Source organism: Heterodontus francisci, chromosome 38, assembly GCF_036365525.1.
Source record: "Heterodontus francisci isolate sHetFra1 chromosome 38, sHetFra1.hap1, whole genome shotgun sequence".
In the NCBI taxonomy this organism is placed as follows: Eukaryota; Metazoa; Chordata; class Chondrichthyes; order Heterodontiformes; family Heterodontidae; genus Heterodontus; species Heterodontus francisci.
Window position 1 is genome coordinate 42945052 of NC_090408.1, and position 25082 is coordinate 42970133.

General features: G+C 42.7%; 1 protein-coding gene and 1 long non-coding RNA gene across 4 annotated transcripts in view; one reads left to right on the top strand and one right to left on the bottom strand.

Moving 5' to 3' along the window:
- On the bottom strand, window positions 1–21600 carry LOC137352584 (uncharacterized). Its single transcript, XR_010969738.1, has 3 exons — window positions 21420–21600; window positions 7902–8125; window positions 1–737 (listed from the first exon to the last, which is right to left on the bottom strand). It is a non-coding gene; the product is annotated as an uncharacterized lncRNA (long non-coding RNA).
- The window catches only part of lctlb (lactase-like b), a 26196-nt gene continuing 17982 nt past the window's right edge, over window positions 16869–25082 (top strand). For 2 of the 3 annotated variants that reach the window (XM_068018240.1, XM_068018238.1), the window contains exons 1-6: window positions 16869–16947; window positions 18318–18405; window positions 19391–19500; window positions 20533–20661; window positions 23227–23322; window positions 24929–24983. In XM_068018240.1, coding sequence (XP_067874341.1) covers window positions 18387–18405; window positions 19391–19500; window positions 20533–20661; window positions 23227–23322; window positions 24929–24983 — 409 coding nt within the window. In that variant the 5' untranslated portion in view covers window positions 16869–16947; window positions 18318–18386. Of the gene's footprint in view, window positions 16948–18258; window positions 18406–19390; window positions 19501–20532; window positions 20662–23226; window positions 23323–24928; window positions 24984–25082 lie in introns of those variants that run through there. The other variant, XM_068018239.1, reaches the window with a different exon arrangement.

Here is a 25082-nt window from a genome sequence, read left to right on the forward strand (position 1 = left end):
AAGATATTTATTTGATAAAGTTTGATTGTGTCAATGATTACAGTTTTTTAGCTGAGATATTTAAATTTTTCAAAATATATAATTTTTTAAAAACAAATTAGACTTTTTTCTGCCATGCTTTTTGTTGCTCCCCAATTTAACAGTAGACAGCCTGCTTCTTGGATCTACCAGTGCAGCCCTTGGGCTAAACATTGACAGGCTAAGTGATTTAGTGCTGTAATACTTCCTACAACACATCCTAATTCTTGGCAGTTGAACACCTTCTGTTTGTTGCATTTCAAATAAACAAAATGTTCGCCTTCCCTCCCTGGCTCCGTATGAGGTAATTAATCTCCAATTGGCACCTCTACCCACTGCACAGCAAAGCTCAAGGACACATGGAGTGAGATACTCTGGTCATGGACCTGCATCTCTTAACTCTTGTGATGTACCATTGATGAAGTGATTTTATGTTTTTGATTACAATGGATGGCCTCCTCCTGTGCTGTAAATTTTCTGTCTTTCTATGTTCTCCTTTGCTTTGAGGATTTTTACTGAGTAATGGCCCTGTCTATAGTCGGTAATTTACTGCATCATGCAACCTTAACATCAAATCAAATTTTTTAACCTCTCACTGCTCTTAGAGGAGATGTGATCTGATGTTCCAAGCCACTTATCATAGTTGCTGTATTCTCGTTTGTCGTACACATCCCAGAGGTACTAGTGACCACTAATTTTCACCTTCGTATCTTACCCATCTGTAAAGACAAAGGAAAATAAAACATTTATTACCCACACTGCAACAGGTGTTAGAATTAGTTGAGTCTGATAAAAACAGCAATAGGAGTAATAAATAAAAAGTAGTGCTGACACTGGTTGTTTGGCTCCATAGCAACCATCCAGTCCAAAATGTTACAAGGCTGCAAAGAATAGTCTAAAAATCAAATTACTCCTGCAGAGAGGAAACTTTGGGTGGAAGGTTAGTGGCTCAGTAGATAGTACTCTCACCTTGGAAGCAGAAAGGCATTCTAGATTCATGAACACATAATCCAGTCTAATGCTTCAGTGCAGGCCTGAGGGAGTGCAGCACAATCAGAAATGCCATTTTTCAAGTAAAATATTATACTTTGGTTCCTGTCTGCCCTCTGCGGTGAAAGTAAAAGGTCAAAGAAGAGCAGAGGAGTTGTCTCAATGACCTGGCTAATATTTATCTTTCAAACAACATCACTAAAACAGATCAACTGGTTATTCAACCCGATGCTGTTTGTGGGAGCTTGCAGTGTGCAAATTGGCTGCCACGTTGGCCATGTTACAACAGTGATTACAGATAAAATATACTTTACTGGTTGTAAAGAGCTTTAGGATGGAAGGTGCTGTATAAACGCAAGCTCTTTCTTAATCTGTTTTGATAGTACTCATCCCACAGTATGGGCTGTATAGTCCAAGGAGCTCTGTTAGAATGACCTTGTGATATATTAATAGAAATGTGATTTTTATTCGGTCAGGATTTCTCCACAGGAGTGTTTTCTTTCAACAGTTTTTTCCTCCCATCTCATCCTCTCCAGACGATTATTGTGAGGCTATTCTACTGTAGAGGGCAATACAGCCCGAGTCCAATCTTGTCTAAAGGAGGTCCACTTTTTAAAAAAAATCGTTCTCAGGATAGGGGATTCGATAGTCAGGGGATCAGACAGGCATTTCTGTGGCAGTAAACGTGACTCCAGGATGGTGTGTTGCCTCTCTGGTGCCAGGGTCAAGGATGTCACGGAGCGTCTGCGGGACATCCTTCTGGGGGAGGGTGAACAGCCATAAGCCATGGTCCACATTGGTAGGAAGAGGGATGATGTCCTGAAAGCAGATTTCAGGGAGTTAGGAAGGAAATTAAAAAGCAGGACCTCAAGAGCAGTAATCTCAGGATTACTCCCAGTGCCACGTGCAAGTGAGCAAAGGAATAGAAGGATTGATCGATTGAACACGTGGCTGGAGAATTGGTGTAGGAGGGAGGAATCAGATTTCTGAGGTATTGGGACGGGTTATGGGGCAGGTGGGACATGTAAAAGATGGACGGGCTACACCTTAGCAGGATCGAAACTTATATCCTCGCAGGGAGATTTGCTTGTGCTGTTGGGGAGGGTTTAAACTGGCTTGTCGGGGGGTGGGAACCAGAGGGGTAGCTCAAATTGGAAGGAAGTAAAGCTGGTAACAGGATGTAGAAAAGTAGCAAGTGACATTAGAAAGCAGGCGGAACAAGTATCAACTAAGCTCAGAATGCAGAATAATGTCAAGAAGACACGGTTAAGGGCACTCTACCTGAATGCATACAGCCCAAATAGAGGTAAATGGGTATGATCGAATTGCCATTATGGAAACATGGCTACAGGGTGACCAAGACTGGAAACTGAATATTCAAGGATATTCAACATTTAGGAAGGACAGGCAAAAAGGAAAAGGAGGTGGTGTTGTGTTGATAATAAGGGATGGGATCAATACATTAGTAAGGGAGGATCTTGGATCGGAAGAACAAAATGTGGAATTTGTTTGGGTGGAGCTAAGAAACAGCAAGGGGCAGCAAACATTGCTAGGAGTTGTTTATGGGCCACCAAACAGTAGTGGTAGTGTGGGGCATGGTATTCATCAGGAGATTAGAGAAGCATTTAGCATGCATAATACAGTAATCATGGGTGAATTTAATCTGCATATAGACTGGGTAAACATAATGAGCACTAATGCTGTGGAGGACAAGTTTCTGCAGTGTGTTAGGAATGGTTTTCTAGAACAGGATGTTGAGGAACAGACTAGAGAACAGGCTATTTTAGATCTAGTATTATATAATGAGAAAGGGCTTATTAATAATCTTGTAAAAAAACTTTTAGGGATGAGTGACCATAATATGATAGAATTTTACATTATGTTTGAAAGTGAGGTAGTTCAATCTGAAGCCAGCATGTTAAATTTAAACAAAGGAAATTATGAAGGTATGAGGGGCAAATTGACTGAGGTGGATTGGGAAAATACATTAAAAGGTATGACAGCACATAGGCAATGGATCATCTTTAAAGAAATATTACATAGTTTACAGCAACTATACATTCCTTCAAGGCACAAAAACTCCAAAAGTAAAGGCAGCCAACTGTGGATAACAAAGCAAGTTAAGGATTGTATAAGATTAAAAGAAAAGGCCTATAAAGTTGCCAGAAATAGAAGTAAACTTGAGGATTTTAGAATACAGCAAAGGAGGATGAAGAAACTGAAACTCCCTCCACCAACGACGCACAGTGGCAGCAGTGTGTCCCATCTACAAGATGCACTGCAGCAACTCACCAAGGCTTCTTAGACAGCACCTTCCAAACCTGCAACCTCTACCACCTAGAAGGACAAGGGCAGCAGATGCATGGGAACACCACCACCTGTAAGTTCCCCTCCAAGCCACACACCATCCTGACTTGGAACTATATCGCTGTTCCTTCACTGTCGCTGGGTCAAAATCCTGGAACTCCCTTCCTAACAGCACTCTGGGTATACCTACCTCACATGGACTACAGTGGTTCAAGAAGGCAGCTCACCACCACCTTCTCAAGGGCAATTAGGGATGGGCAATAAATGCTGGCCTAGCCAGCGACGCCCACATCCCAGGAATGAATAAAAATAAATAGAATATGAATGTAAGCTAGCAAGAAACATAAAAACGGACTGTAAAAGCTTCTATAGGTACGTAAAAACGAAACGTTTAGCTAAGACAAATGTGGGTCCATTACAAGAGAGTTAGGAGAATTTCTAATGGTGAATAGAGAAATGGCAGAGAAGCTAAATGATTACTTTGTGTCTGTCTTCACTGAGGAAGATACAAGAAATCTCCCAGAATTAGAGATCCAAGGGATTAGGGAGAATGAGGAATTGAAGGAAACTAATATTATTAAGATGGTTGTATTGGAGAAATAATGGGGCTGAAGGTTGATAAGTCCCTAGAACCTGATATTCTACATCCCAAAGTGTTGAAAGAGGTAGCTATGGAGATAGTGGATGCATTGGTGATCATCATCCAAAATTCTATAGATTCTGAAATGGTTCCTGCAGATTGGAAGGTAGCAAATGTCACCCCACTATTCAAGAAGGGAAGGAAAGAGAAAACAGGGAATTACAGACCTGTTTAGAGCATAGCTACCCGACCCGAACCCAACCAGACACGACAACATGTGTCGGGTTCGGGTCGGGTCGGGTCTCTCTTCCGGGTCCGGCATTTGGGCTTGGGTCGGGTCAGGCCGGGTCGGACACAGTGCTGCCTTTGGGTCAGGGAGGGAAAAGCTTAAAAATTTGAACAGCCAGGACGTAAAGGCAGGAAACGTGCATCCAGACTCCGCACTAGTCTGCAGTGAGCGATTCCATCCAAGAAGAGCACAACCTCTTTGATATAATCAACTTCATTCGGGTAGTCGGGTTGGGTTGGGTTGGGTCGGGTCGGGTCGGGCGCGGGAAAAAAAATCAAAGGACTCGGGCCGGGTCGGGTTGGATGTGGTTCTGTCGGGCTTGGGTCAGGTTTCAATTGCATACCCGAGCAGGCCTTTAGACCTGTTAGCTTTACATCAGTTGTTGGGAAAATGCTAGAATCTATTCTAAAGGATGTGATAAATGGAGACTTGGATAATAATGATCTGATTGGGCATAGTCAACATGGATTTATGAATGGGAAATCACTTTTGATGAACCTGTTGGAATTTTTTGAGGATGTTAGTAAAAAATTGATAAAGGGGAGTTGGTGAACATGGTATACTTGGATTTTCAAGAGGCCTTTGATAAAATCCCCCACAGGAGGTTGGTTAGCAAAATTAAAGCACATAAAAGGATAAAAGGTAATATACTGGTGTGAATTAAGGATTGGTTAACAGGCAGAAAGAAGAGAGTAGGAATAAACGGGTCATTCTCACGATGGTAGGCTGTGACTAGTGGGGTACTGCAGGGATCAGTGCTTGGGCCCCAGCTGTTCACAATATAAATCAACGATTTGGATGTGGGGACCAAATGTAATATTTCCAATTTCGCGGATGACACAAAACTAGGTAGGAATGTATGTGTGAGGAAGATGCAAAGCAGCTTCAAGGGGACTTGGACAAACTTAGTGAGTGGGCAAGAATATGGCAAATGGAATATAATGTGGAAAAATGTGGAGTTATCTACTTTGGTAGGAGGAACAGATGTGCAGAGTATTTCTTAAATGGTAAGAGATTGGCCATGTGAGCCGCATGGAAGATGGCAGGATCCCCAAAGACACATTGTACAGCGAGCTCGCCACTGGTATCAGACCCACCGGCCGTCCATGTCTCCGTTATAAAGACGTCTGCAAACGCGACATGAAATCGTGTGACATTGATCACAAGTCGTGGGAGTCAGTTGCCAGCATTCGCCAGAGCTGGCGGGTAGCCATAAAGACAGGGCTAAATTGTGGCGAGTCGAAGAGACTTAGTAGTTGGCAGGAAAAAAGACAGAGGCGCAAGGGGAGAGCCAACTGTGCAACAGCCCCAACAAACAAATTTCTCTGCAGCACCTGTGGAAGAGCCTGTCACTCCAGAATTGGCCTTTATAGCCACTCCAGGCGCTGCTTCACAAACCACTGACCACCTCCAGGCGCGTATCCATTGTCTCTCGAGATAAGGAGGCCCAAAAGAAAGAAAAGAAGAAGAGATTAGCAAGTGTAAATATACAAAGGGACCTGGGTGTCCTTGTCAATAAGACACTGAAAGCTAACATGCAGGTGCAGCAAGCAAATAAGAAGGCTAATGGTATGTTAGCCTTTATTGCAAGAGGATTTGAGTACAGGTTGAGTGAGGTCTTGCAGGTAAAATGTTTCCCCTGGTTGGGGAGTCTAGAACCAGGGGACACAATTTCAAAATAAGGGGGAAGCCACTGAGGACAGAGATGAGGAGAAATTTCTTTACTCAGAGGATTGTGAATCTTTGGAATTCTCTACCCCAGAAGCTCTGTCATTGAGTCTGGTCAAAGCAGAGACTGACAGATTTCTAAATACAAATTACATAAAGAGATATGTGGATATTGTGGGGAAAAGGCATTGAAGTGGATGATCAACTATGATCTTATTGAATGGTGGGGTAGGCTCGATGGGCTGAATGGTCTACCCCTGCCCCGATGTTCCTATCACTGGCAAGGCTGGTATTTATTGCCCATCCTTAGTAGCCGTCAAGGTGGTGGTGAAGCACCTTCTTAACCTGCCACACTGTTTGACGAAGCTTTTTAAAAAATTTGTTCATGGGATGTGGGTATCGCTGACCAAGCCAGCATTTATTGCTCATGCCTAATTGTCTTTGAGAAGGTGGTGGACTGCAGGTCCTTGGGGTGTAGGTACACCCAGTGCTATTAGGAAGGGAGTTCCAGGATTTTGACCCAGCGACAGTGGAAGAACAACAATATAGTTCTAAGTCAGGATAGTGTGTGGCTTGGAGGGGAACTTGCAAGTGGTGGTGTTCCCATTTGTCTGCTGCCTTGTCCTTCCAGGTGGTAAAGGTCATGGGTTTGGAAGGTGCTGTATAAGGAGCTTTGGTGTGTTGCTGCAGTGCATCTTGTAGATGGTACACACTGCTGAAACTGTGCATCAGTGGTGGAGGGACTGAAATGTTGAAGATGGTATTTGGGGTGCCAATCAAACGGGCTACTTTGTCCTGGATGGTGTCAAGCCTCTTGGGTGTTGTTGGAGCTGCACCCATCCAGGTAAGTGGAAAGTATTCCATCACACTCCTGACCTGTGCCTTGTAGATGGTGGACTGACATTGGGGAGTCAGGAAGTGAGTTACTCGCTGCAGAATTTCCAGCCTCTGATTTGCTCTTGTAGCCACAGCATTTATGTGACTGGTCCAGTTCAATTTCTGGTCAATGGTGACCCCCAGGATGTTGATAGTGGGGGATTCAGCAATGGTAATGCTATTGAACATCAAGAGGAAATGGTTAGATTCTCTGTTATTGGAGATGGTCATTGCCTGGCACTTGTGTGGCGCAAATCTTACTTGATACTCATCAGTCCAAGCCTGGATGTTGTCCAGGTCTTGCTGCATTTCTACACAGACTGCTTCAGTATCTGAGGAGTCACGAATGGTTCTGAACATTGTGCAATCATCAGTGAACACCCCCACTTCTGACCTTATGGTGGAGGGAAGGTCATTGATGAAGCAGCTGAAGATGGTTGGGCCTAGGACACTACCCCAAGGAACTCCTGCAGTAATGTCCTAGGACTGAGATGATTGACCTCCAACAACCATAACCATTTTCCTTTGTGCTAGTATGACTCCAACCATAGAGTTTTTCCCCGATTCCTATTGACCTCAGTTTTGCTAGGGCTCTTTTCTGCCATACTCGGTCAAATGCTGCCTTGATGTCAAGGGCAGTCACTCTCACCTCACCTCTTGAGTTGAGCTCTTTTGTCCATGTTTGGACCAAGGTTGTAATGAGGTCAGGAGCTGAGTGGCCTTGGGGGAACTTAAACTGAGTGTCACTGAACAGGTTATTGCTAAGCAGGTGGTGAGACAGCAAGAATTCATTGCAAGTTTAGAATCGGGAGTCCAGGTTTGTTGCGAGAAGGGTTTTTTTTGGATAAAACGGAAAAACACTTTACGGAAGAGTGGAAAAAACCTGAATTCGTTTTCAAGTTGTTGAAATATATAAATCCCATTTAGGCTAAAGTCAAATGCGACTAAAATTATTTTGGATCTCAGTGATTGCCATAGGCAACAGTTTGCAGTCTGTTCCCCACATTGCTATTGTATTTCTGAAGCTCATTGCACATCTTCGCCAGGTATTTGCTTACGTTTAGAACTATTCCAATCAAATACTGGAGTGCTCGTCCCTTCGCATTGTAAGTTAACATCATCAAAAAAATAGATGAGTTGCTGGTTTAAATACAGCAAAAAAAGTTTGCTTACGTCGGGAAACTCACTCTGTACAAAGAGATCTGTATGGATAAGCTAAATTTAGTAACGCATGGTTGAGTTCCAATGGGAGTTTTCTCTCTGTTCGGAGGCAATGAATGATGTGCTGGATTGTTCTCCAAAGTGTTGCTAGATTTTGAGCTGCGAGGTATTTTGGATTTGGTTGGTTTATTCTCTGAACAGAGTACGTTGCTTGTAGTTCGTGTCCTCTCCCCATTCTAGATAAATGAAGAAGGGTCAACAGGTAAGATAAAGTCTGGTGCAGGTCGATCATTCCGGAGATGAATTGTCCTCAAATATTCATTTGCCAAATCTGATTAATTTTGGTTGTGCATTTGACATAAATAATCATAGAAATTCAATATTGTATATTTTACTAGGAAACTGAAGAGGCTGGGATAGAGGAGGTTTATTTACAACTGTAATAAACAATCTTTTAAACATCTGCTTTGATAGATAAACACTGCTTGAGTGGGGTGGAGGCAGGTTCGATCGAGATATTCAAGAGGGAATTGGATTGTTATCTGAAAAGGAAACATGTGCAGGGCTAGGGGGAAAAGGCACTAGGTAAATTGCTCCTTCTGGACTGCCAGCTCAGACACGACGGGCCGAATGGCCTCCTTCCATACTGTAACAATTCTGTGATAATGCAGCAGAGATGCGACCTGATAAAAGTTTGAAATGTACGGGAACTTAAAAACATAAAGTAGTCAGATTTATGAAGTAGGGAACATTTTGTGTTGTGAATTTCTACATTTAATATCAGGGTAGATCAATATTTCATCATTTAATATCCTATGTTTTCTGTCAAATTAAAAAGTGTTGTTTGAACTTTAATTTAACATGATTTTTTTGTGTGGAGAAATGTCAAAAATGCTTTTTGTACCATATTACAATCTGGAATCATCTAAACGTCATTAATCTAATCATCTCCCTGTGACCGCGTGGGTTTCCGCTGGGTGCTCCGGTTTCCTCCCACAGCCAAAGACTTGCAGGTTGATAGGTAAATTGGCCATTGTAAATTGCCCCTAGTGTAGGTAGGTGGTAGGAGAATGGTGGGGATGTAGTAGGGAATATGGAATTAATGTAGGATTAGTATAAATGGGTGGTTGTTGGTCGGTACAGACTCGGTGGGCCGAAGGGCCTGTTTCAGTGCTGTATCTCTAAATAAAATAAATAAACCTGGCATTTAAGTGACACTTCTAATTGGTGTAAATGTTCACCTGGAAATTCTGCACACAACAAAAAATAGAGCAAAGAGCCTGAATCAGTTAAGAAACAGTTGGATATTGTAATGAGGGGACTATCCTGGCTTTCTGGATGGATGAGACAGGATGAGGCCAAATCCTAGAAATTAATTTATTTGATATCTCATTTTATTACTTGGATGGGGAAAGTGCCTTTTAATATAACACGAGACAATTTAACTATTTATATACAGAGACACAGAAATATACATTTTTGCTACTCTGTTGCCTCTGTTGAAAATTGTGATGGTTGATAACTAGCGCCTGGTACTATTTACATCAAATTTACAGCACAGAAACAGGCCATTTGGGCCAACTGACCCCTGCCAGTGTTTATGCTCCAGTGAAGACTCCTTCCCCCCACACCCAACCCTTTGTCAAATCCCATCAACATACTCCTACTCCTTTCTTCCTCATGTGTTTATCCAGATTCCCCTTAAATATATCTATGTTATTCACCTCAACCATTCCATGTGATAGCAAGTTCCGCATTCTCACCACCCTCTGGGTAAAGAAGATATTCCTGAATTCCCTATTGGATTTAGTAGTTACTATCTTATATTTAGTGCCCCTAATTCTGGTCTCCCCCACAAGTGGAAACATCACGACAACTACCTTATCAAACCTTTTCATAATTTCAAAGACCTCTATTAGGACACCCCTCAACCTTCACTTTTCTAGAGAAAAGAACCCCAGCACATCCAATCTAAGTGGTTTTTGCCTGCATTCCTATCTACTTGTATGATCCTCCTGTCCTCTTTGTGGCAAAAGGCTGTTGGCTTCGTGCAGGTGGGAGAGTGCTAGTTCGACCCTAACTGAAGGACGATGCAGCCTCCAGTTCTACACATTGTGTCCCGGTCCTTTCTGCTGTTGCTGCCTCTGCACTTGTCTCAGGAATTCGACTGGACAAAAGAACATGGTGGATCCTTCTATTACGGGACTTTCCCTCCTGGTAAGGGTTTTTTTTAAGGACTCAAGGAAATGTGGGATGCATGTTGTGTATTTATTTACTGTTGTACCAAGTGTTAAAAACACTTTTAAGATGCCCAGTGTAAGGTGCCCTGTCACTAAGGCGTGTGTTTCGTGTATATATGTCCCTTTTCCCAGAAAGTCCAGCTCCTGTCACTGACCTAGCATTTTGTGATGACTTTAAGCACAACTATTTTACAAGTGAACCCTACTCTTCTGGTTTTAAATATTTTCAGAATAAACTGAGCTTTTTGATACTTATTGTGTATCTAACGAGCCACGAGGTCATGCTGCAGCTGTACAAAACTCTGGTGAGACCGCACCTGGAGTATTGCGTGCAGTTCTGGTCACCGCATTATAGGAAGGATGTGGAAGCTTTGGAAAGGGTGCAGAGGAGATTTACTAGGATGTTGCCTGGTATGGAGGGAAGGTCTTACGAGGAAAGGCTGAGGGACTTGAGGTTGTTTTCGTTGGAGAGAAGGAGGAGGAGAGGTGACTTAAGAGAGACATGAAAGATAATCAGAGGGTTAGATAGGGTGGATAGTGAGAGTCTTTTTCCTCGGATGGTGATGGCAAACACGAGGAGACATAGCTTTAAGTTGAGGGGTGATAGATATAGGACAGATGTCAGAGGTAGTTGAGAGTAGTGAGGTCAGGGATATGGTTACAAGGACGCAAGAGGGCACTGGCAAGCAAGAACCTGGTTTAAAGTGTGTCTATTTCAACGCCAGGAGCATCCGGAATAAGGTGGGTGAGCTTGCAGCATGGGTTGGTACCTGGGATCTCGATGTAGTGGCCATTTCGGAGACATGGGTAGAGCAGGGGCAGGAATGGATGTTGCAGATTCCGGGATTTAGATGTTTCAGTAAGAACAGAGAAGATGGTAAAAGAGGGGGGGGGTGTGGCATTGTTAATCAAGGAGAGTATTACAGCGACAGAAAGGACGTTTGAGGACTCGGCTACTGAGGTAGTATGGGCTGAGGTTAGAAACAGGAGAGGTGAGGTTACCCTGTTGGGAGTCTTTTATAGACCTCCGAATAGTTCCAGAGATGTAGAGGAAAGGATAGCGAAGATGATTCTCGACAGGGGTGAGAGTAACAGGGTAGTTGTTATGGGGGACTTTAACTTTCCAAATATCGACTGGAAATACTATAGTTCGAGTACTTTAGATGGGTCAGTTTTTGTCCAGTGTGTGCAGGAGGGTTTTCTGACACAGTATGTAGACAGGCCAATCAGGGGCGATGCCACATTGGATTTGGTACTGGGAAATGAACCCGGCCAGGTGTTAGATTTAGATGTAGGTGAGCACTTTGGTGATAGTGATCACAATTCGGTTAGGTTTACCTTAGCGATGGGCAGGGACAGGTATATACCGCAGGGCAAGAATTATAACTGGGGGAAAGGAAATTATGATGCGATTAGGCAAGATTTAGGATGCGTAGGATGGGGAAGGAAACTGCAGGGGATGGGAACAATCGAAATGTGGAGCTTGTTCAAGGAGCAGCTACTGCGTGTCCTTGATAAGTATGTACCTGTGAGGCAGGGAGGAAGTTGTCGTGCGAGGGAGCCGTGGTTTACTAAAGAAGTTGAAGCGTTTGTCAAGAGGAAGAAGAAGGCTTATGTTAGGATGAGACGTGAAGGCTCAGTTAGGGCGCTTGAGAGCTACAAGCTAGCCAGGAAGGATCTAAAGGGAGAGCTAAGAAGAGCAAGGAGAGGACACGAGAAGTCATTGGTGGATCGGATCAGGGAAAACCCTAAGGCTTTCTATAGGTATATCAGGAATAAAAGAATGACTAGAGTTAGATTAGGGCCAATCAAGGATAGTAGTGGGAATTTGTGTGTGGAATCAGAGGAGATAGGGGAAGCGTTAAATGAATATTTTGCGTCAGTATTTACAGTAGAGAAAGAAAATGTTGTTGAGAATACTGAGATTCAGGCTACGAGGCTAGATGGGATTGAGGTTCACAAGGAGGAGGTGTTAGCAATTTTGGAAAGTGTGAAAATAGATAAGTCCCCTGGGCCAGATGGGATTTATCCTAGGATTCTCTGGGAAGCTAGGGAGGAGATTGCAGAGCCTTTGTCCTTGATCTTTATGTCGTCATTGTCGACAGGAATAGTGCCGGAAGACTGGAGGATTGCAAATGTTGTCCCCTTGTTCAAGAAGGGGAGTAGAGACAGCCCTGGTAATTATAGACCTGTGAGCCTTACTTCGGTTGTGGGTAAAATGTTGGAAAAGGTTATAAGAGACAGGATTTATAATCATCTTGAAAAGAATAAGTACATTAGAGATAGTCAGCACGGTTTTGTGACGGGTAGGTCGTGCCTCACAAACCTTATTGAGTTTTTCGAGAAGGTGACCAAACAGGTGGATGAGGGTAAAGCAGTGGATGTGGTGTATATGGATTTCAGTAAGGCGTTTGATAAGGTTCCCCACGGTAGGCTATTGCAGAAAATACGCAAGTATGGGGTTGAAGGTGATTTAGAGCTTTGGATCAGAAATTGGCTAGCTGAAAGAAGACAGAGGGTGGTGGTTGATGGCAAATGTTCATCCTGGAGTTTAGTTACTAGTGGTGTACCGCAAGGATCTGTTTTGGGGCCACTGCTGTTTGTCATTTTTATAAATGACCTGGAAGAGGGTGTAGAAGGGTGGGTTAGTAAATTTGCAGATGACACTAAGGTCGGTGGAGTTGTGGATAGTGCCGAAGGATGTTGTCGGGTACAGAGAGACATAGATAGGCTGCAGAGCTGGGCTGAGAGATGGCAAATGGAGTTTAATGCGGAAAAGTGTGAGGTGATTCACTTTGGAAGGAGCAACAGGAATGCAGAGTACTGGGCTAATGGGAGGATTCTTGGTACTGTAGATGAACAGAGAGATCTTGGTGTCCAGGTGCATAAATCCCTGAAGGTTGCTCACCAGGTTAATAGGGCTGTTAAGAAGGCATATGGTGTGTTAGCTTTTATTAGTAGGGGGGTCGAGTTTCGGAGCCACGAGGTCATGCTGCAGCTGTACAAAACTCTGGTGAGACCGCACCTGGAGTATTGCGTGCAGTTCTGGTCACCGCATTATAGGAAGGATGTGGAAGCTATGGAAAGGGTGCAGAGGAGATTTACTAGGATGTTGCCTGGTATGGAGGGAAGGTCTTACGAGGAAAGGCTGAGGGACTTGAGGTTGTTTTCGTTGGAGAGAAGGAGGAGGAGAGGTGACTTAATAGAGACATATAAGATAATCAGAGGGTTAGATAGGGCGGATAGTGAGCGTCTTTTTCCTCGGATGGTGATGGCAAACACGAGGGGACATAGCTTCAAGTTGAGGGGTGATAGATATCGGACAGATGTGAGAGGTAGTTTCTTTACTCAGAGAGTAGTAAGGGCGTGGAACGCCCTGCCTGCAGCAGTAGTAGATTCGCCAACTTTAAGGGCATTTAAGTGGACATTGGATAGACACATGGATGAAAATGGAATAGTGTAGGTCAGATGGTTTCACAGGGCGGCGCAACATCGAGGGCCGAAGGGCCTGTACTGCGCTGTAATGTTCTAAATTTACTCAGAGAGTAGTAGGGGCGTGGAACGCCCTGCCTGCAGCAGTAGTAGACTCGCCAACTTTGAGGGCATTTAAGTGGTCATTGGATAGACACATGGATGAAAATGGAATAGTGTAGGTCAGATGGTTTCACAGGTCGGCGCAACATCGAGGGCCGAAGAGCCTGTACAGCGCTGTAATGTAATGTTCTAATTCTAAAGAAATTGGAATTTTAAAACTGATCACCAACACCTGCACTGCGGGAGCTGGATTTTGTACATTATATTGTGTTGTGATTTTCAGGTATTGAAGGACTCATTGATCCTGCAGTAAACAACCTAAACTGTTATGTTCAGAGTTGCACAAACTGAGGCACAGAAAAAAGAAACTTTTTAATGAAACAAGTTTTCAAAATTTTGTTTCTCTAAACTCACTTCATACACTTGTTAGATTCTTAAGAAGTATCAGGAATACTTAGGTGAGTCGAAGAGACTTAGTAGTTGGCAGGAAAAAAGACAGAGGCGCAAGGGGAGAGCCAACTGTGTAACAGCCCCGACAAACAAATTTCTCTGCAGCAGAGCCTGTCACTCTAGAATTGGCCTTTATAGCCACTCCAGGCGCTGCTTCACAAACCACTGACCACCTCCAGGCGCTTATCCATTGTCTCTCGAGATAAGGAGGCCAAAGAAGATTAGGAATATAGGATTACTAGACAATTAAATAACAAGTCCTTCTAGTTCACCTTCGACCATCCTGGAAGCCACATGATACAACGATAATGGAGTTCTTGACTAATCACAGCAATCAATCTCTATCCATTAGTCTACAATAGAGACAGACATGATGCGAGGAAATCCCCCCGTGCTGGAGAGCTTTGGGATCCACAGCTCCAAAGACACCTCTTCCTCTCAAGCACACTCCACTTACCACTCATGATTCAAATTACTTATACACTGGATCCCAACATTTTATTTTCTGAAAGAAATCTATCTAATTTGCCTTTGAATGAATCAGTACTATCTGCTTTCACCATCTCCCTCGAGAACCTGTTCCATAGATTGGCCACTCACTTGCTAAATCACAGAATCGTTACGGCACAGAAGGAGGCCATTCAGCCCATCGTGTCCACACCGGCTCTCTGAAAGAGTAACTCCTTCAGTTCCATTCTCCTTCCTTCTCCCATAACCCTGCACATTCTTCCTTTTCATATAATGGTCTAATTCCCTTTTGAATGCTTCAATTGAACCTGCCTCCACCACGTTCTCAGGCAGCACATACCACACCTTAACCACTCGCTGCGTAAAAAAGGTTTTCCTCATGCCACTTTATTGCCCATCCCTAATTGCCCTTGAGAAGGTGGTGGTGAGCTGCCTTCTTGAACCGCTGCAGTCCATGTGCTTGCTGCATGAAAACGTTTTTCCTCCTGTCGCCATTGCTTCTTTTGCCAATTACATTAAATCTGTGCCCTCTTGTTCTCGATCCTTTCACGAGTGGGAACAGTTTCTCTCTATCTACTCTGTCCAGACCCCTCATGATTTTGGATACCTCTATCAAATCACCTCTCAGCCTTCTCTTCTCCAAGGAAAACAGTCCTAACTTCTCCAATCTATCTTCATAACTGAAATTCCTCATCCCTGGAACCATTCTCGTGAATCTTTTCTGTACTCTCTCCAATGCCCTCACGTCTTGTCTCAAGTGTGGCACCCAAAATTGGATGCAATACTCCAGCTGAGTACTAGTGTCTTATACAAGTTCAGCATAACCTCCTTGCTCTTCTACTCTATGCTCCTATTAATAAAGCCCAGAATACTGTATGCTTTATTAACCGCTCTCTCAACATGTCCTGCCACCTTCAATGACTTATGCACAAATACACCCATGTCCCTCTGCTCCTGCACCCCCTTTAGAATTGTACCCTTTATTCTATATTGTCTCTCCATGTTCTTCCTACCAAAATGAATCACTTCACATTTCTCTGCATTGAACTTCCTGCAGTGCCACCTCTCTGCCCATTCCACCAACTTGTCTATGTCCTTTTGAAGTTCTACACTATCCTCCTCATAGTTCACAATGCTACCAAGTTTCGTATCATCTGCAAACTTTGAAATTGTGCCCTGTACACCAAGGTCTAGGTCATTAATATACATCAGGAAAAGTAAGGGTCCCAACACTGATCCCTGGGGAACTCCACTATAAACCTTCCTCCAGCCTGAAAAATGTCCATTAACCACTACTCTTTGTTTCCTGTCACTCAGCCAATTTCGTATCCATGTTGCTATCGTCCCTTTTATTCCATGTATCCATGGAAATAATGTTTCCTCAGATTTGTTTTGAATTTATCCCCCTTTAAACACAGGTTGTATCCTCTGGTTCTACTTTTCTAGACAAGGTGAAACAGCCTGTCATGGTTTACATTATCCAGTCTCTTTAAAATACTAAGAACAGCAATCATATCACCTTCCAACCATTTCTTTTCCAGTGAGAAAATGCCCAATTGCATAATCGCTCCCCATAATCCAACCCCTCCATCGTTATTTACTCTGTTCTGTATCCTTTTAATAATTGCAGTATCGTTTTGGTACTACGGTGACCAGAACTGTCAGTTGGAATCTAGAATCTGCTGTTGCAGCTAAGCATAGAAGCTGAGTCAGTCACATTTAAGAGGAAATCTTAGTTAACCACCTTAGTAAGAAAATATTAGCAAGTACAAGGAATAGAGCAAGGAATGGGGTGCAGAGCAGGAGAGGGCTAGAGAAGGACAGTTGGGTAGAGCAGGATAGAGGCTTGTAGACCAGTATAAGGGGGTAGAGCAGGAGAGGAGGTAGCATAGGAGAGGGTGGGGTGGTAAGCAGTGATACAGGCACTGAATGTTCTCCATCTATGATAACAAGTACTTTGTTTCTATTCCATCTGCTTCCTTGATTGAATTGGCTGCAAACAATTTACAGAAATAATTCTTGAAATTACTTAGAAGTTGTATTTGGAGCTTAAAATCGTGCCGTACACTCTTTAAACTTTCTGTATTGGAACTTTTCGGTTGTCTGACAGCTTTTCCTGGAACAATTTGGTATTTAGCTGAATATTATCCAATGTATCAACAAGCTGTTGTGAAACACAGAAATTAACTATTGAATCGATTTCAGGTTTTACCTGGGGTGTGGGGAGTTCTGCCTACCAGACAGAAGGGGCTTGGGATCAAGATGGGAAAGGACTCAGTATCTGGGATGTTTTCACCCGTATTAAAGGAAAAGTGCACCTGAATGAAACAGGAGATTCATCCTGTGAAAGCTATTATAAATTCAAGGTAAGAACACATAAATAAAGAACTTGCATTTATATAGTGCCTTTTGCAAAATCTCAAAATGCTTTACAGCCAATGAAGTTGAAGTGTAATAATGTGGGAAACAGGGCAGCCAATGTACACATGGCAAGGTCTCATAAACAGCAATGAGATACATTATTATAGTCTTCTTTCATGTTGGTTGAAGGATAAATGTTGGTCAGGACAACTCCCCTGCTCTTCACCAAATAGTGGTCATGGGATCCTTTACATCCTTCTTGGAGAGCAGACTGGGCCTCAGTCTAACTGTCACAGTACTGCATTGGAATGTCAGCTTAGGGTTTTGTGCTCAAGTTTTGAGTCAGCCTTGGACCCACAACCTTCTGACTCAGAGGCATGAGCCAAGGCTGACACATGAAATAAAGGTCAAACACAACCTGTAAGACTCAAATAATTGGATTCACTTTTTTTAAAACAATGTTGCCATTTTTTGCAGGAGAGATGGTCAATATTGCACTAGTCGCCAACACTGGATAGAGGTGCAATAAAGCAACTTTCTCTATTCTGCCCCAACAGTATGTGTAAATTGCAGCTATATACAGTGTCCCCCAGTGTAATAATTCCATTCTCCACAGCCTTGTGATGCAAAATTGTTCAATTAATGCCAAATTACAGGCAGTTTTGTGCCATGACTCTTATCCATCTAGGAGCTGAACTAAGGCTGCCTGAAACAGATATAGACCACTGAATTCTGTTGTTTTCTGTTTTTGGGATGTGGGCGTCACTGGCAAGGCTACACTTGTTGCTATCCCTAGTTGCCCTAAGGAGGATGGACTGGAGTCACCCATAGGCCAGACTGGAAAGAGGTGACTTATTCTCTTCCCTGATGAATATTAGTCAACTAGTTGGGTTTTTTGCAACAGCCCAACAGCTTTCATTGTTCATCCCACAAATTACCTGACTTGTTAAATTCAGTTTCACAACTTACCAGAATAGGATTTGAACTCATAACTTCTTGATTGTGAGGCTAGTGCCATTTCCATTATACTATACCCAGTAAACACACCCATCACATTTATTGTGGTGACAATTAGTATACACCACATAGACCATCAAATCTTTTTGCCTAAATTTAAATCTAATGCCTAGAGGAAACAAATTGTCTTATTTGGCTATGCCACAATCTCCACATCCTTGCTCCAAATTAGAGCCCTGTTTCTTTTGAGCTCTGAGGAGGGATGCTATCTGAAATGTTAACCACTCCTTTTCTCTCCGCTTGCCACATGTTTGCAGCATAGTCGGGTTTCGTTTTGATGTTTCCTCTGATGAGGAAGCTGCTCGAGTCAATCCTCCTGATGTATGCAAAGCCTGGTTAACTCTTTGTTCTCTTGCAGGAGGACATTGGCCTCCTGAAGGAGTTGAAAGTCAATCATTATCGTTTTTCTATCTCCTGGCCTCGGATCATGCCCACTGGAATAAAAGGTAACATTTCTCATTTTGTGATCATGCAGCGTTTTTGCTAATAGGAAGGGTCACAGGTTGGGAGTCACAGCCTCAACCGGTGCTCAGATCAAGTCCTTTCCTAATGCCAACTTCCTTATATTAGTTCAGTTGAATGAGTAAGCAGCCTGCCTCACTGCTGGCAGGGAGAGAAAACCAATTTGAGTTTAATCCTGAGTTGCACTTCGGGACCCACAAATTGACACAGAGATGGTAGAAGCTGGAGGGGATGTCAGCCAGGAATGAGGGTGTGCTGGCCAAAAGTGGAGGAAGTACATGGATATAATGCATTTTTATTTTGTAGTAAAGAAAAATGGAAATAGTCCTGTTGGCATATCTTTTTGGCACATTGGGGTTTGGAATCCCCCTTGAACATTCTCCATGCAGTGAGCTGTCAGCCTCAGTCAGACTGTAAGGGAACAATGAGCAGAGGCAAGGTGCTTGCCCAATCAAGTGTGACAGACCAGCTTTAAGGTATGAGGGCCTGGCTTCCTCTTCTATAGGTTCCTATCTTTCTATTGAGAACATACGGCAGTGTTACTGTAGCACTCAGGTTAAGTTGTGATCCTCTGGTCTTGCCCAAATCTATTGTACTCTGGGAAGTAGGTCAATCACTGAGTCCCCAGATGATTGCAAGTCTTCCTGACTATGAGATACTGCCTTACTGTAAAGGTACAAATCTGCAGCTGAGCGCTGACCACCAGCTTTTGCTGCCCCCACCACCTCTAAGGCTGATCTCCTGTAGCATTGCCCTCGCACAGGAGTCCAGCAAAATTAATGATGATAAAGCAGCCTTTATTCAGTGTGGGAGGAGGTTGCCACTAACAAAAAGATGTATGCAGCACAGGAAGATTGGAAGGGGGATATAACAAGAAAGGGTAGTGGAGAAAATTTTTACTGTTGTCAAATAACTTGTTTAATTTTTAAGTCGTAGCTGATCTGTTTCTCATCTCTCCAAATTATGCAGCTGAACATGTCAATGACAAAGGAATCATGCATTATAATGACCTGATAAACACCCTCTTGGAGAGCAAGATCCAGCCCATAGTGACCCTGTACCATGGGGATCTTCCACAGGTCTGTGGAAAATGTTTGAATACCATTTGAAACATGCTAACATCTGTGTGAGTCATGGGGACCGCAGAGGTTCAAGGAGACAGTGCACCATCACCTTCTCAAGGGCAGCTAGGGATGGGTAATAAATGTCAGAATTGCCAGCGATGCCACACCCTGAAAAGGAATAAAAAATCCCAGAGCTATGTTTTCCCTGAACATTAAACATCAACAATACTTTCAAATTATGTGTTTTTATGGGTTTTGTTCCAATTTTCTCTTCCTCTCTTTAACAAGTAGACACATAAAAGGGTTCAGCTCCATGAGCACAGGCCATCCTCTGTTGTCTCCCCCATGTGGCCATCTTTCATGTATGCACCAAGAGTCTATTCAACTCTTCCATAGGATCATGTTTTTCTATTGAGAAGACAGCCATATCTAAATCTGCTGTATTCTGTGAAGTAGGTTAATCACTGTGTCCCCTGATGATTGCAAACCTTCCGGACATTGTAATGTTACAAATCCATAGCTCAGTCAGTGCTGACCCCCAGCTTTTCCTGCCCTACACCCTCTAAGGCTGATCTCCTCCAGCATTGCCCTCGCTGAAGCCCCTCAATGGAGATTACAGTTGATCCCAATTGTATCCTCACTAGAAAACCACACACTCGCACCTTCCAGAAAGATTCACTGGACAGCAATCAGGATTGGGAACCTTGACCTTAATTTATCCTCTCCAAGCTTGAGCACTGAAGCCAACAATAGCACCCTTACCCTGTCACAGTCTAAGCTTACACTGAAGACTGAAGCTGTGACCTTCCCAGGTGGTACAGCCCAGTTTCACAGGGCCCTGTATCAGCCAACTGATCATGTTTACTTTTGGTGACCAGGAGGTTTCTTTTGTTGGAAGTTTTATCTGGGGTTATGCAAGCCTGGAAGAGGTTGATAAGCTCTACATAGTTTGTTGGAAGGAGCAGTCGTGATGGGTCAAATGGCCTTTTTTAATTGAATGCTTATCTTCCTAGAACTGACTAAAGTCTATCATCATTGATATTTTAGGCACTTCAAGATAGATATGGAGGCTGGCAGAACAGCAGTCTGATTAACTTCTTCAATGATTATGCCAACTTGTGTTTTGAGAAGTTTGGTGACCGGGTAAAACACTGGATTACTTTCAATAATCCTTGGGTATGTTTTATGTTGCAGTGTGTTGTGGTTAACTGAACATTAACAATTGCAGTTTTAAATGAGATTTTAATTCATCTATCTCCTATATGTATGAATAATGGATTGAGATTTACATTTATATCTAAAATATTATTGGGATGACCAATTTAGTACTACATAACCCACCTCAAGTACAGAAGGCATCAATTCTCAGGTTTCCAAAGATACCAAGTTTTCAGTTTTTATAGCAAAGTACAGATAGATTTTTAAAAATTCATTCATGGGATTAAGTTTGTCTCTTGCAGTGCCATTTTCTTCCTTCTAATTTCAGCTGATGTGTTATACTGTCATATTTCTTTAAAATGGTCATTCATACTTTGGGACTACTCTCTGAGTTGAACTATGAACATATCTAACACTACTATGTACGGATGCCTCCTTCACAAAGTTCTTCCCACTTATACTCTACTTCTTGCTTTGACTTATTCATTAAAAAAGGTAAACTTAAAACTAAAGTCCTGGTAGGAAGCTTACCCCTTTATTTTGTCATTACATCCATGTCTAAGGCCCTAGTGTGAGATATAATTTTTTCACTGATTTATCCCGCATACCCCATGTCATTTACAAGAAGCTGTTAATTCTGATCTTTCCAAGGCTACCGAGAACTGAAAGCATCATTTCAGTATCACCATTCTAGCTAGGCACAGCTTAACATAGAAACATAGACAGTGTTTGCTTTGTGAATTACACTGCAAGCTAGGCAAAGTTAATGAACTTACCTGCGATCTAACATTTGGGCCGCAATCTTCAGAGCAGCAGCCAGTACTCCCGCGCCTTCACTTTCCTGTTAGTGCTTTTTAAAAAAAAATTTTAAATACAGTTTATCTGTGCCATTAAAGCTTTCACCAAGATTGCCCACATTCCGTGAAAATTTTTTTAAAAATGACCTGAGGTAAATATGTCAGTAAGTTGGCTCTGAGCTTCCCCTGTAAAGAACGGTTCTTATTTGCTTAACCCTTTCTTATCAGGGTCTTACTAGGTTGAATTTCAACCAAAGGTCAAAGGCTCAGATCTCTGAAACTTGGAACCAGAGTGGCAGCTTGGCAACACTATTGTCAACATGCCCTACAGTATTCCCAGTAGAATGGTGAAAGGGCTTCCTTTTATCGAGTGCCTTATCACATCTCTCAGAAATATCTCAAAGTGCTTCATGTACATGAACTGAAGGGAGTGACATGCTCTTGTTATGTAGACAAACATGGCAGCCATTTTCCAAACAGCAACGTCCCACAAAAAGTTAAAGACTACAATGTTTTCTCTAAATTGTTACTTACAAGTATAATATTTAAAGAGTATTGGAAATAGTTTCAAATTAAAGATTAATTAATTGTGATGGCTTGAGGCCGAAACTTTTTTTTTTTAATTGCTTTTTAAAATTATTTCTTCAGTTAAACCTGATCTAGCACTGTTTGTGGTTTATCTGTTTTGTGTAACACGGTAATTGAAGGTGTACATAATAAGGAATTGCATGAAAATACGATTGAAAAGTCGAAAATTTATTCCTGAATGAATTGTTTTCTAAATGGCTGAAATAGAAAATCTTAACTCAATAATTACAGTTCATACTCTATATTGAAGTGTTCTAACTGAAGTCTATGGGCTGTTGTTTCTTTATTATTCACTGTTTTATCTGGTGTGAGTTTTGTCGGGCTGGCAAATTTAGAAAGGGTTGTTCTCGGCAGTGTTGTTTCAATGGTGGATAAATCTTAAATCAGAGCACCAAGAACTGCTGATACTGGCCGACTGAGATTCCTGTACATGAACAGGAACATGAGCACAAGTTTAATCTGAGAAGTGTGAGGCTCTGTGATATACAGTTAAGCAGTCTTGGACATTCTATTCATTATCTGTGATGTAACCTATATTTTTGGCACATATACCCTGCCTGGTCCTGAATGTTGGCAGGAACTCTGGAATAGATGTGCCACTTATCATCAGAGAGGATTCTGACTCCCATTGTTGCAAACAAACTGACCAACTCATTGTTTCATTGTCATGGCTGGACTAGGGCAGTCAGAAAGTTGCCTGTCACAGTGCAGCTTGGGAGACAGTACACCAGTAGATCAGGAGACATGAGGTCAATGCTTGTTCTGCTTCCATATAAGTGGGACCAATGTCTAGCATCTAAAGAAACTGTATTTAATACATAATTTCCACTTTCTCTTTGGTTACTCCCACCACTACCATTTGCTATCTCCAGTTTAAGGCAGAGCAATTATCCTGCTTATGATATTCCTGATAAGAGATATGCGCCAACTAGCCTTAGCTGATAGCTGTAGAGAATGCCTTTCTTCACCTGATGTCCACTTGCCCTTTCCTCCAACTGACCGACAAAAGTGAGGTTGGGAAGTCTTTGTGTGTAGGAATAGTCCTGGCACTAGCCTGCATGCTAGGACACCCTGCAGCTCCAACGTAGAACATAAGCAGGATCCCAACTCAGAAGGGGTTTTATATGACAGTTACCATAGTGCTGTTATTTGTGAATTGACTCCATTTGATAATAAAGTATTGTACTTTTCATTGTAGTCCACAGCTGTGGAGGGATATGAGGTGGGAGAGCATGCACCAGGGTTAAAGCTGAAAGGAATAGGAGCTTACAGGGCAGCACATAATATCATTAAGGTAAGTACCCTCCCTTTTCCCTATATCATAGACTACATAACTCATTGAAATAAGAAAGAACTTGCTGGTGTACAGTGCCTTTCATGTTCTCAGCATGTCCTAAAGTGCCTCACAGCTAATGAATTACACTCACTATTGTTATGCAGGCAAATGCTCCAGCCAATTTAGGCACAACAGACATGACAAGCTAATCTGTTTTTGGTCATGGTCAAGGGTTAAATGTTGGCCAGGGCATGAGGAGAAAACCGCGCTTTTCTTCATGGGATCTTTTACACAAGAAACCAGGACATCTTACAGTGTAGCACTCCCTCAGTATTGCGCTGAAATGTCAGTCAAGATTATGTGCTCAAGTTCCTGGAGTGTGGCTTGAACCCACAGTGCTCTAACTCAGAATTTTAAGTGTTACCACTGAGCCAAGGTTAGATGTAGACTTTTATGATGTACATTTACGAACATAACATAAGAAATAGGAGCATTTGGCCCCTCGAGCCTGCTTTGCCATTCAATAAGACCATGGCTGACCTGATTGTGGCCTTAACTCCATTTTCCTGCCTGCCACCAACCCCCCCCCCCACCCCATAACACTCAACTCCCCTGTACATCAAAAATGTGTCTAACTCAGCCTTGAATATATTCAATGACCCAGCCTCCACTGCTCTCTGGTGAAGAGAATTCCAAAGATTAACAACCCTCTGAAAGAAGAAATTCCTCCTCATCTCTGTCCTAAAAGGGAGACCCCTTATTTTGAAACTGACCCCAAGTTCTAGATTCCCCCACAAGGGGAAACATTCTCTCGACATCTACCCTGTCAAGCCCCCTTAGAACCTTATATGTTTCAATAAGATCACCACTCATTCTTCTGAACTCCAATGAGTATAGGCCCAGCCTGCTCAACCTTTCCTCATAAGACAACTCCTTCATCCCAGGAATCAGCCTAGTGAACCTTCTCTGAACTGCTTCCAATGCAAGTATATCCCTTCTTAAGTAAGGAAACCAAAACTGTACACAGTACACTATGTGCAGTCTCACCAATGCCCTGTACAATTATAACAAGACTTCCGTATTTTTATACTCCACCACCCACGATTCCATTTGTCTTCATAATTACTTGCTGTACCTGCATGCTAACTTTTTGTGATTCATGTACAAGGACACCCAGGTCCCTCTGTACCACGACATTCTGCAGTCTCTCTCCATGTAAATAATATTCTGTTTTTCTATTCTTCCTGCCAAAGTGGACAACCTCACATTTTCCCACTTAATACTCCATTTGGCAAATTTCTGCCAACTCACTTACCCTATTTATATCTCCTTGCAGATACTCTGTGTCCTCCTCACAACTTGCTTTCCTATTTTTGTATCGTCCTCAAATTTGGCTACAACACACTTGGTCCCTCCATCCAAGTCATTAATATAGATTGCAAATAGATGTGGGCCCAGCACTAATCCCTGTGGTACTCCACTAGTTGTAGCTTGCCAACCTGACAATGTAGGGCTCATTAAGGTGGGGGTGACAGCTGAGAAATTTTAAAAAGACTGTGCGGGAGGAAAATGCAAACAAACCATAATCTCATTAACAGTAAATGTGTTGACTTCTGTTTCACAGGCACATGCAAGGGCTTGGCACACGTATGACAGACTCTGGCGGAGTCGCCAAAAAGGTATCACAGAAGCAGAGAATTTTTACATCACGGAAGGAGTCCATTCGGCCTGCCGTGTCTACACTGGCTCTCTGAAGGAGCAATTTACCTAGTGCCACT